This window comes from Hypomesus transpacificus, chromosome 11 (assembly GCF_021917145.1).
Source record: "Hypomesus transpacificus isolate Combined female chromosome 11, fHypTra1, whole genome shotgun sequence".
Classification (NCBI taxonomy): Eukaryota; Metazoa; Chordata; class Actinopteri; order Osmeriformes; family Osmeridae; genus Hypomesus; species Hypomesus transpacificus.
Genome location: NC_061070.1, coordinates 1,309,562 through 1,328,541, shown reverse-complemented (window position 1 = coordinate 1,328,541; position 18,980 = coordinate 1,309,562). Strand labels below are relative to the sequence as shown.

The 18,980-nt window shown below is 46.4% G+C and overlaps 1 protein-coding gene across 1 annotated transcript in view; it reads left to right on the top strand.

The window, feature by feature from the left end:
• The window catches only part of itga9 (integrin, alpha 9), an 88,409-nt gene that overhangs the window by 24,515 nt on the left and 44,914 nt on the right, over positions 1-18,980 (top strand). The window contains 6 exon segments of the mRNA XM_047029110.1: positions 1,368-1,462; positions 2,112-2,202; positions 7,575-7,620; positions 11,019-11,170; positions 16,862-16,932; positions 16,935-17,024. Of these exon segments, the coding sequence (XP_046885066.1) occupies positions 1,368-1,462; positions 2,112-2,202; positions 7,575-7,620; positions 11,019-11,170; positions 16,862-16,932; positions 16,935-17,024 (545 nt within the window).

Here is an 18,980-nt window from a genome sequence, read left to right as displayed (position 1 = left end):
TGTGAGGGAGAGAGGCTGAGGACTAAAAGACTGGGAAGGAGAGAGGCTGGGAGGGAGAGAGGCTGGGAGGGAGAGGGGCTGGGAGGGAGAGGGGCTGGGAGGGAGAGGGGCTGGGAGGGAGAGGGTGTGAGGGAGAGAGGCTGGGAGGGAGAGGGGCTGGGAGGGAGAGGGTGTGAGGGACAAAGGCTGTGAGGGAGAGGATGTGAGGGAGAGGATGTGAGGGAGAGGGGCTGGGAGGGAGAGGGGCTGGGAGGGAGAGGGTGTGAGGGAGAGGATGTGAGGGAGAGAGGCTGGGAGGGAGAGGCTGTGAGGGAGAGGATGTGAGGGAGAGAGGCTGGGAGGGAGAGGCTGTGAGGGAGAGAGGCTGGGAGGGAGAGAGGCTGTGAGGGAGAGGATGTGAGGGAGAGAGGCTGGGAGGGAGAGGCTGTGAGGGAGAGAGGCTGGGAGGGAGAGAGGCTGTGAGGGAGAGAGGCTGGGAGGGAGAGGCTGTGAGGGAGAGAGGCTGGGAGGGAGAGAGGCTGGGAGGGAGAGAGGCTGTGAGGGAGAGAGGCTGGGAGGGAGAGGCTGTGAGGGAGAGAGGCTGGGAGGGAGAGAGGCTGGGAGGGAGAGAGTCTGGGAGGGAGAGAGGCTGGGAGGGAGAGAGGCTGTGAGGGAGAGAGGCTGGGAGGGAGAGAGGCTGTGAGGGAGAGAGGCTGGGAGGGAGAGGCTGTGAGGGAGAGAGGCTGGGAGGGAGAGAGGCTGGGAGGGAGAGGCTGTGAGGGAGAGAGGCTGGGAGGGAGAGAGGCTGGGAGGATGAGATGAAGGTGTCACTTTCCTGCTTGCTCTGCTGAAAACAGGAGCTCTGGGCAGAGATCAAGTCTTCTCTCTACACTCCCTGTCTCTCCCAACACTCCCTTGTCTCCCCCCAACAGCTCAAAACTTTAACAACGTTATTGTTCAGCTGAATTGCAGGAGTGCCTGAAATATCCTGCTGGTCAGCATTTGTTCCGTATACTGATGTTGAGGTATGTTAAACTGTTCCTTCTGCCAAGGTATTCACACCCCCCTTGCAGAGATGGGGTAGAGGGACGTTGTTTTAATCCTTCTGCTGTGTTTTATGACCCAGTTTCCACCCCCTCTGAGCCCCCCAGGTCTAAAAGCTCTGACAAACACTTGAGTGTCTGTTAAGAGACTTAACAAGGTTCCCCAGCCTGCCTGGCCTGTAGCTGACAGCTTTATGGGGGTCCAAACATAGACTACAGCTATTAGTAGACTCTTCTCTCTTTCTACTCACTCTCTCCTGCTTTCTTCCCAGATCTCACCCTTTCTTTGTCTATCTCTCTCTCACTCTTCCTTCTTTCTATTTTTCTGTTTTCTGCCCATCCCAGATGTTGCCATAGGAGCACCGAAGGAGGATGACTATGGAGGTGCGGTCTATATTTATCATGGTGACGCCTCAGGAATCATCACTAAATACTCCATGGTAACCACAGCCACAACCTTCAACACTAGTTGACACCAGCAGATACCAGTTGTCACCAGTAGACACCATCAGATACCAGTAGTCACCAGTAGACACCAGCAGATACCAGTAGTCACTAGTAGTCACAAGTAGACTCCAGTAGATGCCAGTAAAAACCAGAAGATACCAACATCTATCAATAGGCACAAGTAGATACTAGTAGTTACTAATAAAGACCAGTAGATAACAGGATAGACCAGTCGACACTGGTATAGACCAGTAGACACTAGCATTGACCAGCATACACCAGTATGGACCACTGGAGACCAATAGAGATTTGTAGATACCAGTATAGACCAGTAGACACCAGTATGGACCTGTGGAGAGCAATAGACATCAGTAGACACCACCAATCTGGAACAAGTAGATTACTTATTCCAATCATCATCAACACCATGACTACCAATATCATCATTTGCTGTGTGTGTGTGTGTGCGCTCACCCTCCCAGCTATGTGTGTGTGTGTTCCCCTTCTCAGCTGTGTGTGTGTGTGTTCCCCTTCTCAGCTGTGTGTGTGTGTGTTCCCCTTCTCAGCTGTGTGTGTGTTCCCCTTCTCAGATGTGTGTGTGTGTGTTCCCTTTCTCAGCTGTGTGTGTGTGTATGTCTCCAGAGGCTGTCTGGTCACAGTGTTCAGCCTGGTCTACAGATGTTTGGACAGTCTATCTCTGGCAGAGTGGACATGGATGGCAACGGATACCCAGGTACGGTCCAGAACACACACACACACATGCTACACACACCCATACACACACATGCTACACACACCCATAAACACACATGCTACACACACCCATACACACACATGCTACACACACTCATACACACACATGCTACACACACCCATAAACACACACATGCTACACACACCCATAAACACACACATGCTACACACACCCATAAACACACATGCTACGCACACTCATACACACACATGCTACACACACCCATACACACACATGCTACACACACTCATACACACACATGCTACGCACACTCATACACACACATGCTACACACACCCATAAACACACATGCTACACACACCCATACACACACATGCTACACACACTCATACACACACATGCTTCAGACACACACTAGTAGGAAGATAGGAAAGTGGTTGGGTTGGTGTTCAAATTGAAGGATTAATGTTGGTTTTACTGATTGAGGTTTATGTCTATGTATGTGTTGCATACATGTATAGGTGTGTAGCATGCATGTTTGTGCAGCATGCATATCAGAATCAGGATTGTGTTTAATCGCCAAGTAAGTGTTCACAAAGAAGGAATTTACTTTTTTGGGCAGGTGCCTACAGTGAACATTTAAACATAATGAACAGAATAACAATTTAGAAAATGTACAACAAAATAAAATAGTATGGCTATAATATAAAATACGATAAATAAAATAATACAGAAAACAATTACACTGAATATGTTAAAGTGACAGAGTGTATGAGGTAAAGTGTCTTTGTGTACCATATGTGTGTGTGGAGCATGTGTTCTAAGTGTGTGTGTGTGGGGGGGGGAGGGGTGGGGGTGTTTTAAGCCTGTGTGTGTGTGTGTGTGTGTGTGGGGGGGGGGTGTTCTACGTGTGTGTGTGGGGGGGGGGAGGGGGGGGGGTGTTCTACATGTGTGTATGGTGTACGGTCGTCCCCATGTCTAGGGATCTTGTTTACAACATTACACTCTGGACATTCCCAACACACCACCAATTAATAAGATAAACCTACTTTCAAGAGCTCAAAGACTGAATCTATAAATGACTGACTGAATGAGGCTCAGTTACATCTACCTCCACCTGTCAGAAAGCAGCATCTCCAGTCACTAGTCCTTTGACAGGTGAACTGTGCCATAGTTGTCATCTGTGTTAGTCCTGGTTGTTTTATTTTCAAAGTGGTTCTCAGTGTTTCCCCTACGATTTTTTCAGGGGTGCCAGTACACACAAATTTTGCCTCCCATTCATTTTCAATGGAAGTCACGTGACCCGCAAGGCAGTGTGATATACCTAGCAGCGCAAACAGGTAGCCAAGCAAGAGAAGCAAACCCTATTAGAGCATTTGTCGATGAGCAACGTCAGTATGTTGCCAGTCAAAACTAGCTAGCACAAAACAGCTAGCACAGTATAGGAAGTAAATACTATTCCCAGCAGTACACGGAGCCACTCGAGAGGAGCATCTGCCAGGGGATATAGTGTACTCATCAACAGGTGATCAGGTGCTGCCAGGGGATATAGTGTACTCATCAACAGGTGATCAGGTGCTGCCAGTGGATATAGTGTACTCATCAACAGGTGATCAGGTGCTGCCAGGGGATATAGTGTACTCATCAACAGGTGATCAGGTGCTGCCAGGGGATATAGTGTACTCATCAACAGGTGATCAGGTGCTGCCAGTGGATATAGTGTACTCATCAACAGGTGATCAGGTGCTGCCAGGGGATATAGTGTACTCATCAACAGGTGATCAGGTGCTGCCAGGGGATATAGTGTACTCATCAACAGGTGATCAGGTGCTGCCAGTGGATATAGTGTACTCATCAACAGGTGATCAGGTGCTGCCAGTGGATATAGTGTACTCATCAACAGGTGATCAGGTGCTGCCAGTGGATATAGTGTACTCATCAACAGGTGATCAGGTGCTGCCAGGGGATATAGTGTACTCATCAACAGGTGATCAGGTGCTGCCAGTGGATATAGTGTACTCATCAACAGGTGATCAGGTGCTGCCAGGGGATATAGTGTACTCATCAACAGGTGATCAGGTGCTGCCAGGGGATATAGTGTACTCATCAACAGGTGATCAGGTGCTGCCAGGGGATATAGTGTACTCATCAACAGGTGATCAGGTGCTGCCAGGGGATATAGTGTACTTATCAACAGGTGATCAGGTGCTGCCAGTGGATATAGTGTACTCATCAACAGGTGATCAGGTGCTGCCAGGGGATATAGTGTACTCATCAACAGGTGATCAGGTGCTGCCAGGGGATATAGTGTACTCATCAACAGGTGATCAGGTGCTGCCAGGGGATATAGTGTACTCATCAACAGGTGATCAGGTGCTGCCAGTGGATATAGTGTACTCATCAACAGGTGATCAGGTGCTGCCAGGGGATATAGTGTACTCATCAACAGGTGATCAGGTGCTGCCAGGGGATATAGTGTACTCATCAACAGGTGATCAGGTGCTGCCAGGGGATATAGTGTACTCATCAACAGGTGATCAGGTGCTGCCAGTGGATATAGTGTACTCATCAACAGGTGATCAGGTGCTGCCAGGGGATATAGTGTACTCATCAACAGGTGATCAGGTGCTGCCAGGGGATATAGTGTACTCATCAACAGGTGATCAGGTGCTGCCAGGGGATATAGTGTACTCATCAACAGGTGATCAGGTGCTGCCAGGGGATATAGTGTACTCATCAACAGGTGATCAGGTGCTGCCAGGGGATATAGTGTACTCATCAACAGGTGATCAGGTGCTGCCAGGGGATATAGTGTACTCATCAACAGGTGATCAGGTGCTGCCAGGGGATATAGTGTACTCATCAACAGGTGATCAGGTGCTGCCAGGGGATATAGTGTACTCATCAACAGGTGATCAGGTGCTGCCAGGGGATATAGTGTACTCATCAACAGGTGATCAGGTGCTGCCAGTGGATATAGTGTACTCATCAACAGGTGATCAGGTGCTGCCAGGGGATATAGTGTACTCATCAACAGGTGATCAGGTGCTGCCAGGGGATATAGTGTACTCATCAACAGGTGATCAGGTGCTGCCAGGGGATATAGTGTACTCATCAACAGGTGATCAGGTGCTGCCAGGGGATATAGTGTACTCATCAACAGGTGATCAGGTGCTGCCAGTGGATATAGTGTACTCATCAACAGGTGATCAGGTGCTGCCAGGGGATATAGTGTACTCATCAACAGGTGATCAGGTGCTGCCAGGGGATATAGTGTACTCATCAACAGGTGATCAGGTGCTGCCAGGGGATATAGTGTACTCATCAACAGGTGATCAGGTGCTGCCAGTGGATATAGTGTACTCATCAACAGGTGATCAGGTGCTGCCAGTGGATATAGTGTACTCATCAACAGGTGATCAGGTGCTGCCAGTGGATATAGTGTACTTATCAACAGGTGATCAGATGCTGCCAGGGGATATAGTGTACTCATCAACAGGTGATCAGGTGCTGCCAGGGGATATAGTGTACTCATCAACAGGTGATCAGGTGCTGCCAGGGGATATAGTGTACTCATCAACAGGTGATCAGGTGCTGCCAGGGGATATAGTGTACTCATCAACAGGTGATCAGGTGCTGCCAGTGGATATAGTGTACTCATCAACAGGTGATCAGGTGCTGCCAGGGGATATAGTGTACTCATCAACAGGTGATCAGGTGCTGCCAGTGGATATAGTGTACTCATCAACAGGTGATCAGGTGCTGCCAGGGGATATAGTGTACTCATCAACAGGTGATCAGGTGCTGCCAGGGGATATAGTGTACTCATCAACAGGTGATCAGGTGCTGCCAGTGGATATAGTGTACTCATCAACAGGTGATCAGGTGCTGCCAGGGGATATAGTGTACTCATCAACAGGTGATCAGGTGCTGCCAGGGGATATAGTGTACTCATCAACAGGTGATCAGGTGCTGCCAGGGGATATAGTGTACTCATCAACAGGTGATCAGGTGCTGCCAGGGGATATAGTGTACTCATCAACAGGTGATCAGGTGCTGCCAGGGGATATAGTGTACTCATCAACAGGTGATCAGGTGCTGCCAGGGGATATAGTGTACTCATCAACAGGTGATCAGGTGCTGCCAGGGGATATAGTGTACTCATCAACAGGTGATCAGGTGCTGCCAGGGGATATAGTGTACTCATCAACAGGTGATCAGGTGCTGCCAGTGGATATAGTGTACTCATCAACAGGTGATCAGGTGCTGCCAGGGGATATAGTGTACTCATCAACAGGTGATCAGGTGCTGCCAGTGGATATAGTGTACTCATCAACAGGCAACTCATCAACAGGTGATCAGGTGCTGCCAGGGGATATAGTGTACTCATCAACAGGTGATCAGGTGCTGCCAGTGGATATAGTGTACTCATCAACAGGTGATCAAGTGCTGCCAGTGGATATAGTGTACTCATCAACAGGTGATCAGGTGCTGCCAGGGGATATAGTGTACTCATCAACAGGTGATCAGGTGCTGCCAGTGGATATAGTGTACTCATCAACAGGTGATCAGGTGCTGCCAGGGGATATAGTGTACTCATCAACAGGTGATCAGGTGCTGCCAGTGGATATAGTGTACTCATCAACAGGCAACTCATCAACAGGTGATCAGGTGCTGCCAGGGGATATAGTGTACTCATCAACAGGTGATCAGGTGCTGCCAGTGGATATAGTGTACTCATCAACAGGTGATCAGGTGTTGCCAGGGGATATAGTGTACTCATCAACAGGCAACTCATCAACAGGTGATCAGGTGCTGCCAGGGGATATAGTGTACTCATCAACAGGTGATCAAGTGCTGCCAGTGGATATAGTGTACTCATCAACAGGTGATCAGATGCTGCCAGTGGATATAGTGTACTCATCAACAGGTGATCAGGTGCTGCCAGGGGATATAGTGTACTTATCAACAGGTGATCGGGTGCTGCCATTGGATATAGTGTACTCATCAACAGGTGATCAGGTGCTGCCAGTGGATATAGTGTACTCATCAACAGGTGATCAGGTGCTGCCAGGGGATATAGTGTACTCATCGACAGGCAACTCATCGACAGGTGATCAGGTGTAAATAACAAGGGCAACCGTTGCGCAAACTTTAGTCGCAAATGAATCAAACTTTTGAAGCGACGAGCAAGACGCAAATTGCCTGTATGTATGAAAACAGCTTTATCTTGTGCGCCTAAAAAAAAAACATAGCGCTATTATATATATTTTGTCACACTTTTAGGGGGGGCCGCACCTCCAAAACAATGGTTGGGGAATCACTGGGTTCTCCTGAGAGAAGGTCTGAATCCACATGTCTCCTCCACTCATCGTATTTATCTCTTCCAGATCTCACCATTGGTGCGTTCATGGCTGACAGCGTGGTCCTGCTGAGGTGAGTGACCCGATGGTGGAGGACCCAGGTGCCGGCATAGTTCTGAGAGAACCACAGCCGAACCAGTACCATAGCAGAACTGTAGTAGTACCACAGCAGAACAATAGAAGAACCACAGTAGAACCACAGTACAACCATAGTAGCACCTCAGCAGAACCACAGCGGAAGAATACATCTTTTTTGGTCATCATGTGATACACACACACTCATGCAGGGAGTGGCAACAACACCAACATACACAGATGCACCAATGACCCTAACCCTATCCTCTCTGCTTTCATCCATCTTGCTGTCCTGGGTGCTAAGTCTAAGTGCTCGCTCCCATAAACTGGTCAGGGACAGGGGCAGGAGAGCGATCTATTCTGCAGGTTTATATATTGGGGTTATTAGCAGGGGAACCCATGTATTGCTACCAGGAACAACACTAGAACCACTGCAGAAGCAGAGCAGAACCAGTACCATGACAGAACCACAGCAAAACCAGTACTATGACAGAACCACAACAGAACCAGTACTATGACAGAACCACAACAGAACCAGTACTAAGACAGAACCAAAGCCGAACAAAAGCAAAACCACAGTAGAAAACATCTAAATCAGAAGCACTTTAGGACTATAGTAAAGCCAAAGCAGAACCACAATTCAACCATTGTAGAACCACAGTAGCAGGGGCGTTGTTAGACGTTAGGGAGTCAGATGGCTGAGCGGTTAGGGAATCGGGCTAGTAATCAGAAGGTCGCTGGTTCAATTTCCGGCTGTGCCAAATGACGTTGTGTCCTTGGGCAAGGCACTTCACCCTACTTGCCTCGGGGGGAATGTCCCTGTACTTACTGTAAGCACTCTGGATAAGAGCGTCTGCTAAATGTAAATGTAGACATAAAACATGAAGGCACATATCCCTTTTTTTCTTTCAAGCTTTCTGCGCACAATGCACTACTAGGCTATAGAAACGCCCCTTGCTTAACCCACTTTACACAGTTCAGGGACACAAGTTTGATATCAGCTTTCAGGGACATCAATAGTTAATACGAGCGCACACATTCTTTCGCATTCATTTGAGCGCAAATACCGTTTTTTTGAGCTTCATGTAATATTGTTTAAATGTTTTAGTCAAAATAAGATGATCTGTAGGCCTATCATTTAGAGACTTTATTTAAGTAATGTTTTCTTAGCCTACCTTAATTCTGACTTGTGTGCCGAGTTCGACACCTGAACTTCTGTGTGCGTGCTGCAGTGGCTATTTGGCAAGCTCAGAAGAGCGCGCTGACATGGAATTCTGCGTGCATCGGTTTGTGTTTTCGGTTAAACTACTTTGATTTTACAAGCGTTGATTGGGATACTGCGTTTATATTTTCTGGGATTATCAATCTATTATTAATGCATTGACTAATAAAGTAAATTGTTAAAACTCAAACTTGAGATTTTACTGGGGCACAGCAGATTTGTACTGGGGCACGTGTCCCAGTAAAAAGGGTCTAACAACGCCCCTGCACAGTAGAACCAGAACCACAGTAGATCCATAATAGAACTACAGTAGAATGAAGATGGGTGGTTTCGACATTGTTGATTCTGTTATACAATAGGGCTGCAACAAACAATTATTTTGATACTCGAGTAATTTAACAAATATTAGAACGATTCATCGACTAATCATTGAGAGACATTCACCCATATAGTTCTGCATTTAATTAACAAGTAACTGCCTGACTGATGCAGCATTCTGCCTAATACCTCCTTTTGTATGTCATATGAATATGAAACAAAACAAGGGTGAGTGATAAGACATTTTATTTGTTTATAAAATATCATTTATTGACATTTCTCTCTTAATCAAAACTGTCCCAACTCCTATGCTGATCTTTTAAATCTATGCCAGGGGTCCCCAAACTTTTTTCTGCGAGGGCCAGATAATTTTTCCTTTCTTTAATGTGTGGCCGGGTCGGACGGTAAAACAAAATTACATTGTCTGGAGTGACTACTAGTATTATTGTGGAGATTTTATTTTGATTTTAAATGTATTTATTATGCTAGATTAGTTTATTATTTTGTTATGCACCATACATCCGTACAAATCAAGGGATATATAGCCTATTAAAAGAGCATTATTACTATTGTAATTACCTTTTTTCATATTCATTGCTACTGAAATCAAAACATTTACTTACGTATGCATATTAATCAGTGTGAATTTTTTAAATATATATTAAAAAAAATATATATACATACAAAAAAAGAAGAACTAAAAAATGTATCTGGTATTGTTCAGAGTGCCGGTCCAAATGCGTGGGCGGGCCGTATTCGGGACATAGTTTGGGGACCCCTAATCTATGCAAACCAAACTACTACTTTACTGCAATAATGTTTTTTATATATCTTTTCATATATTTTTATATTTCATTCACAAATAAAAATATTTAACACTAGGTGCTTTCCTACTTGAAAGTTGAAATTTCAAAGTGTCATTAAAATGGTTGTGCACTACTGTCTAACCGCTGTCTGCTGACATGTTGACACGATGTTAGTGGCCACGGTGTTAGTAGGCCTATGTGTGAAATATGAGAGGACACATAACTAGCCCTTTTTTATCAACTGGTGTCGCTAATAATGGCTTTCCTGTGTCCTCTTGTGCCGGGATGTTTCCGCTTTAAATGCTTCAACATCCCCGTTTTGCTCCCATGAAAGACATGTTCCGCCCTGCAGCACAGCAACGCCCTGCTAGTCCGCCCTGCAGCACAGTAATGCTCTGCTAGTCCGCCCTGCAGCACAGTAATGCTCTGCTAGTCCGCCCTGCAGCACAGTAATGCTCTGCTAGTCCGCCCTGCAGCACAGTAATGCTCTGCTAGTCCGCCCTGCAGCACAGTAATGCTCTGCTAGTCCGCCCTGCAGCACAGTAATGCTCTGCTAGTTTGGCTTTGTTTGCACTCCGACATTCTCGTAAGCATTGTGTTGTCTTGTCTTCTATTGGATTGCATACAGGAGCATTACAGTCTAGCGCTACTGCGCAGCGCTGATCAAATTGCGTTATTGCAGGCCCTTAAAGTAGATAATATGAGATCAAACGACTTGTCAACAACAAGAATATTTGTTGACAATTTTCTGTTGTCGACAAATCGTTTCAGCCCTATTATACAGTATTCTACAGTATAGAGGAGTATGGTGTGGCATAGTGCGATATAGTGTAGTATACTGCTGCATAGTGGGATACAGTGCTGCACAGTGTAGTATAGTGTAGGAGAGAGGAGTATAGTGTATGAGAGTGTTGTTTAGATAGATGATACAAACTTTATTGCCAAACAACAATGTTGGTGGTATTCTTTGTGTAGCATTGATATTAGTAGTAAGAAAACTAACCTCCTACACCCCCTGTCCTGCCCTGACTATGGTTGGCATGGTAACAGGTCTCGCCCAGTGATCACGGTGGATGTGTCCATCTTCCTCCCCGCTTCCATCAACATCACTGTCCCGCAGTGCCACGAGGGAACGCACCTCAACTGCTTCAATGCCACTGTGTGTCTGCGCTTCAGGGGCAAGCAGCTGCCAGGACTCATAGGTAGGAACGGACGCAGGACTAACACACACAGAGGTAGTCCTGTAACAGCACTACTGAAACACACACACACAGGCTTACACACCACTGACACTCACAGACAGAGGTAGAACAGGTAGACACTAGTCGGTAGGAGACTGGGTTATGAGGTAAACCATGTCCGCACCAGATATACCCTGTAGACTGGTGTAGACTTGTGTACCCTGCTGTAGATTGCAATAGACTGGTCAAGACTTGTATAGACTGATATTGACTGCTGTTGACTTGTGTAGACTAGGGTATACACAGCTATTGACTGCTATAGACTGGTGTTAACCTCTCTTGACTGCTATAGACTGATGTAAAGCCCTCTAGACTGCTATAGCTTGGTGTTGACTATTCTAAACTATTATTGACTGGTCTAGACATGTACAGGCATTCTAAGACATATATAGACTGTTACATACTGGTGTAGATTAGACTGGTGTAGATTAAATTAGACTGGTGTAGATTAGATTAGACTGGTGTATATTAGACTGGTGTATATTACAGTAGACTGGTGTAGATTAGATTAGACTGGTGTAGATTAGATTAGACTGGTGTAGATAAGACTGGTGTATATTAGATTAGACTGGTGTAGATTAGACTGGTGTATATTAGATTAGACTGGTGTAGATTACAGTAGACTGGTGTAGATTAGACTGGTGTAGATTAGACTGGTGTTGATTAGATTAGATTGGTGTAGATTAGATTAGACTGGTGTAGATTATAACGTTATTCATCCCCAAAGAGAAAGTCAGATGTCACAGCAGCCCCAGTAATACAATAAAATACATCACTGTAAAAACTAGTGCTGTCAAACGAATAAAATATTTAATCGCGATTAATCACATTAATGTTATATTTAACTCGCGATTAATCGCAATTAATCACACATTTTTATCAATTCTAAATGTCCCTTGATTTCTTTTGGTACAATTATTTTTTCTCATTGTAATGCTCTTATCAACATGAAAAAGTGGATCGGATAACTTGGTGCAAATGATTTTTAAATTGAAAACAACATTGCAATCGCCTGGCTTTGACGAGGGGGCGGAGAATTCACATCAGCTGTGTGCTTGGCAATCAAGTGACATTTCAGACTGGACGTGCTGTGATGATAGCTCAGTTCACAACGACAAAACACAAAGATCACTTTGGTCTTGTCAATGGAACCATTTGCCAACTTTTTAAAAGTAAATGTTCCATTCAGAATTTTGTTGGCATCCATTTCGTCGTCTCGCGCTCGCCATCCACTCAAAACGTAACGTTAGCCTGGGAGTCAGATGGCTGAGCGGTGAAGGAGTCGGGCTAGTAATCAGAAAGTCGCCGGATCGATTCCCCGTCGTGCCAAATGACATTGTGTCCTTGGGCAGGCACTTCACCCTGCTTGCCTCGGGGGAATGTCCCTGTACTTACTGTAAGTCGCTCTGGATAAGAGCGTCTGCTAAATGACTAAATGTAATGTAATGTAGCCTAATACTGTTTAGCCGGCTCGCAAGCACAAACATGTGTGTGCAGCGTGCCTGTTGTTTTGTTTCCGGTCTATCTAGATCCGGTGTGGTGTTGTAGTTTTTCTAACTATGTTGCTTAGCAACGAACGTACAGTGGCCGAGACTGTTTAACACAGGGGGAAACGATCCGTGCTGGTTGAAATGCGTGCGTCACACGGTCAATGCGTGAGGCTTGAGAACCCTGCAATGAGTTTATTATTTTGTTTTGAGAAGACTACAATAAAAAATCTTATAGCGAGAGATAGAATTCCACCTGCCGAAGTGGCTGGTAAGAGTGACTGCTTTTCCCGCCACAGCCGAATTCTACCCGCATTTGGCGGGTGGGCGGGTGCCAATGTCATGCCCTGGCTGTGTTGTATTTTAGGTTGTTTTTGATTTTAATCTTTTCGAGAATTGTCAAATGTTTGGCATTATTCAGAATTAAGTGACGGGGTAGTATTTTGAGTCATTTCAGCCAACTTGGGCCAGTGTGCTTCTTTCTTTTAATCTTTCTGTGATTACACTGTGCCTACTGAACATTTTGATATATAAAACATCACAGTTTTGCTAAATTTACAATGTGTATGTTTAATTTTGCTTGGTGCCAATCCTCGATCCTCACATTTGCATTTATGCATTTAGCAGACGCTTTTATCCAAAGCGACTTCCAAGAGAGAACTTTACAAAAGAGCATAGGTCACTGATCATAACAACGAGGTAGTCCCAAACATTGTAAGCAGCCAAAACATGAAGCATACATTGTGAAAAAACTAAACAAGTGCCAAAAGGGAAGACCCATAAGAGCATGCAGTTATACAAGTTACAAATTAAAACAACATGAACCACAAAATGTGCAGGACTGTACTTGTAGAACAACAATCAACAGTAAAATATTTCACAGCGAGTACAAGACTTAACTTTGTCATAACTAACCTACAAGAGCAACAAGTCACTCAATAAGAGTCATTGTGATCCTGGAGGAAACTAACATCAGGTCCAGCCAAGCATTCCTAAGTGCCGTTGTACTCCCGGAACAAGTGCGTCTTGAGCCTTTTCTTGAAAGTGGGGAGACAGTCAGTGTCCCTGATGGAGTTTAAGCATATTTTCTACAAATTTACCATATTTCATGGTCTACATTCACACTTGAGTATACTAATGCACCAATACCCATCTCAAATGTTTAGGTACATGTATAAATGACAGTTTGAGAACTATTTTGTGTTGCTAAAATGAATAAAAATAAAGTTACAAGCAAAACCAATAGCATAAGAATTTCGTTTTTTTTTATTTACAATCATATACATTTATGGATCGTGAAAAAAAAACTGCAGGATATTTTGCGGAGAACTTTTAACATAAAGTCCATAAGGGTGTTGTCTATGCAAAAATGCATTTAAAAAGTAGTGCCCAGGTGTGGGAACGAAAATCACTTTCTAGACACATTTTTCCTAGTTCACCTTACGGCCTAAACGTCAGTAGTTGTTGCAACAGCATATGAGAAAAAGTACAACGTTTGCTAGGCCAAAATTAACGTTAATCGCGCGCTAAAAACATTTACGCCGTTAAAATGGGTTTGCGTTAAACGCCGTTAATAACGCGTTAAACTGACAGCACTAGTAAAAACATAAATAAATATAGCTGCTAGTAGCAATAGTGAATTCAAATTAATTCAAAATGCACGAGGTAGAGGGTTACACCCTCCTGATGGAGGAATCCTAAAACCCGGCGGCATCTTAAATATTATATTTGACCTGGGATCTAAACCTTCAACCCTTTGGATACAAGTCCACATCCCTGCCAACTGAGCTATGGACACTGCTGCCTTAGATTATATTCTAAGTTCTCCTGACAACTAGCAATGTTAGCATTATTAGCAAGGGTCACATTTTGCCCATATTCGCACCGCTCTAATTTTGTCTTCATTTAACAGGGTTAGGGGTTCATTTTGCCACAGTACTTCAGAGTGATGTCATCCTGAAGCCGGTTAGGTATGAAAAATCTGAAAGTCTTCAGACAGTTCGGACTAATGGGGTGGAAATGCCCATTACTTTGAAAATTGAAAATTGGGGCGTGGTTTGTAGTGCCACCTATTGACAAATGTAAACTATTTGTTGGTATGGTAGATAATCATGAACTGTAATTTCTATGTTGCAAAATTTGAAAACGTTTTACAAAGGAGATCTTGAGTTATTGGGCTAATTAAAAGCTACATGAAAAATAAGAAGAATACTAACAAAAACAATAGGAGTCCTCCTGACAGAGTAATCCTAATTAAAGTAATACAATTATACACAGCAATAATACAAGTATACACAGTGATCATACAAGTATATACTGCAAAAATACACAGCGATAAATACAAAGATTCACATTAAATTCATAGTATAACCAAGAACAGTATTTTAAAAAGAAGCATGATGTATCTCCTTCATTACACTGGCTCAAGGATGCACCCAGTACTCAAACTTAGCGGACTGTCAGGAAGGACCAGAAAACCTTGCATTTTGTTGAGCACCGTGGCAAAAGAAGTCCTTGAATGAAAGTGTTCTTATGCTCAGCCAGAATCTAGTCTAGTGGGTGTGGCAGGGTTGTCCATAATGGCCCCCACTCTCCTCTCTGCCACCTCTTGACATAATCAATGCTGGCCCCAAAAACAGAGCCTGCACTCTTAATCTATTTGTCCTTAACAATTTGTAGAATTGTCAAGACAGCTATAAACTGGTGTAGACTGATAATGACTGGTGTAGACCTTGTATGCAAGGGTGTAGACTGATTGACTGGTCTAGATTGGTAAATACTGCTGTAGATTGATATTGACTGGTCTAGATTGGTGTAGACTGGTGTCAGACACGCCTAGACTGGTGTAGACAGCTATAGACTGGTGTTGACTGGTCTTGACTGGGGTTGACTGGTCTGGACACCTGTAGACTGGTGTACACAGCTATAGACTGGTTGTTGACTGGTCTTGACTGGTGTAAACTGGTCTGTACTCCTGTAGACTGGTCTAAACTGGTGTTGACTGGTCTAGAATGGTTTTGAATGCTTTAAGGGGAACCCCGGGTTTGGTCACGCTCAGCCATAAGGCGTAGGCAGGTCGTAGCCAATAGCAACAGGCATTGTTCATCCAGTTAGTACGAGCAGTGTGGAGCCAGGCAGTGGGTGTGGTGTTGTTGTGTGGGAGAAGTTCTGGCCTGGACTGGTCTGGAGTGTGTAGGTGTGGTCTAGGATGCCCCAGGGGAGCTGTGTGTGTGTGTGTCTGTGTATGTGGCTCATGGAAAGTGCAACACCTAAGGTGGGGACAGGCTGATGTCATGGCAACGCACTCTGTACTTCTGTGTGAGGTGGGGAGGAGTGTGTGTGAGATGGGAAAGTGTGTGTGTGCGTGTAGTGAGCGTGTCTGTCCAACCCAGCCAGTGTAATACCGTGAGGTCATCACTTAAAATGAGACTGGTTCTTTGTGTGTATGTTAAACATGGCCTCCTTCTCCTCCCCCCTTTCACTAATCTTCCCCCCTCCTCCTGCCCCCTCTTCTCCTCATCCCACCCTCCTCTCATCCTTCCCCTCCTCCCCCTCTACTTCCCCCTCCTACTTCCTCCTCCTCCCCTCTGCTCCTCCTCCTCCTTCCCCCCCTCATCACCTCTACTCCCCCTCCTCATTCCACCCTCCCCCCTCTGCTCCCTCTCCTCTCTTCCCCCCCTCCTCCCCTCTGCTCCCCCTCCTCCTTCCCCCCTCATCACCTCTGCTCCCCCACCTCCTTCCACCCTCCCCCCCTCTACTACCCCCCTCCTCCTTTCCACCCTCCCCTCTCTGCTCCCCCACCTCCTTCCACCCTCCCCCCTCTGCTCCCCCCTCCTCCTTCCCCCCTCATCACCTCTGCTCCCCCACCCTCCTTCCACCCTCCCCCCTCTGCTCCCCCCACCTCCTTCCACCCTCCCCCCCTCTGCTCCCCCTCCTGCTTCCCCCCTCATCACCTCTGCTCCCCCCACCTCCTTCCACCCTCCCCCCCTCTGCTCCCTCTCCTCCTATACCCCCCTCCTCCCCTCTGCTCCCCCTCCTCCTTCCCCCCCTCATCACCTCTGCTCCCCCACCTCCTTCCCCCCTCCTCCCCTCTGCTCCCCCTCCTCCTTCCCCCCCTCCTCACCTCTGCTCCCCCTCCTCCTTCCCCCCTCCTCTCCTACTGCAGAGCTGCAGTACACCCTGACAGCAGATGCAGCGAGGCGCCAGAGGAGCCAGGCCTCCAGAGTGTACTTCTCCCCAAGGCTGGGTCCCAGATCAGCTCCTTGAGCCGGCTGCAGCATCTGAGCATCGACACACAGGAGTGCCAGCAGTACACCGCCTACGTCAAGGGTAAGAAACTCACCTGAGCTGAAAACCTACCTGAGCCTCACACCTACCTGAGCCCCTCACCTACCTGAGCCCTACACCTACTTGAGCCCTACACCTACTTAAGCTGTACAGCTACCTGAGCCCTACACCTACCTGAGCTGTACACCTACCTGAGCCCATACACCTACCTGAGCACTACACCTACCTGAGCCCTACACCTACCTGAGCCCTACACCTACCTGAGCCCCTACACCCTACCTGAGCTGTACAACTACCTGAGCCCTAGACCTACCTGAGCCGTACACCTACCTGAGCCCCACACCTACCTAAGCCCACACACTTTAGCTGTACACCTCAGCTCCACACCTCCATTTTGTAGTCTCCCAGACCTCCTACGGCACTGAGCTCTAACTGAAGGGGTGGCCTCTTCCCTCTCTTATAGTGGAGGTCAAAGGTGAACCCAGGGTCGGTCACAGGATCATAAAACTTCTCTGTGGTTCATTAAAGAGTGTGTGTGTGTGTATGGGTAGGGGATAATTTAGGGCAGAGCTGGAGAGATAGACAAGGGAGGTGGGGGAGACTTGGGGGGAGGTTAGGGGGAGGCTGGGTAGAAGGTTGAATGGGAGTGTAGACAGTCAGTCATGGAGGGTTAGAATGTGAAGTATGATAATGACTCCTAACCGCATCAGAAAAACCCGGCAGTTTGTTAAACTTGACTTTGGGAGGGGAGGAGCCCTCCCCCAGGAGCCTGGCATCTTTCCTCTACTCTACTCTCCTCCCCTCTCCCTCTCCTCTCCTCCCTTCCCCCCCCCATTAGCCTGGCATCTTTCCTATCCTCCCCCTCTCCCCTCCACCCCTCTACTCTCCTCACCTCTCCACTCCTACTCTCTCCTTTTTTCTCCTTTCCTTACCTTTCCTCTACTGTACTCTATTCCCCTCACCTCTCCTCTACTTTACTCTGTTCTACTCTTTCCTCTACTCTCTGACAGATGGACCAGACAAACACACAAAAACAGTTACTGAGCTTGTTTCCTCAAGTTAGGCCTACCTACCTGCGCACCCTGTATTATCACAGACCACAAAGTCAAGAGAAACCGTTACTGTGTGTGTGTACGAGCAACAGCTAGAATCCATATAATCAGAGCAGACTAGGTCCTGGTCTGGGAGGGTGGACCCAGAGCCCATCATTTGTCTGGCTCCAGTATCCCCCCCCCCCCTCCAGCTCTCCCACTCTACTTCTACAGGAATGCTAATGGAAACCAGCTGGTGCCTTCCCCAACCCCCATACCCCTAACCCTCCCAGCCCCCAGTCCCCAGCCCCCCAGCTCCCTGCTCCCTAACCCCCCAGCACCCTAACATCACAGTCCTGACTACGCCTCCCATATTGGTGGGAAACATTGCCACATCAATGAAGATTGAATGATTAGGCGCCAGGTGACAAGGAGGGAGTGTTGGTGTGTGTAGTGTTAGTGTGTATAGAGAGTGTGTGTAGTGTTAGTGTGTATATAGAGTGTTAGTGTGTGTAGAGAGTGTTAATGTGTGTAGAGAGTGTTGGTGTGTGTAGAGAGTGTTAGTGTGTGTAGAGAGTGTTGGTGTGTGTAGAGTGTGTTAATTGTGTATAGAGAGTGTGTGTAGTGTTAGTGTGTATAAAGAGTGTTAGTGTGTGTAGAGAGTGTTAACGTGTATAGAGAGTGTTGGTGTGTGTAGAGAGTGTTGGTGTGTGTAGAGAGTGTTAGTGTGTGTAGAGAGTGTTGGTGTGTGTAGAGTGTGTTATTGTGTGTAGAGAGTGTTAGTGTGTATAGAGAGTGTTAGTGTGTGTAGAGAGTGTTGGTGTGTGTAGTGTTAGTGTGTATAGAGAGTGTTAGTGTGTGTAGTGTGTTATTGTGTGTATAGAGTGTTAGTGTGTATAGAGAGTGTTAGTGTGTGTTAGTGTGTATAGAAAGTGCTTGGTGTGTGTAGAGTTAGTGTGTATAGAG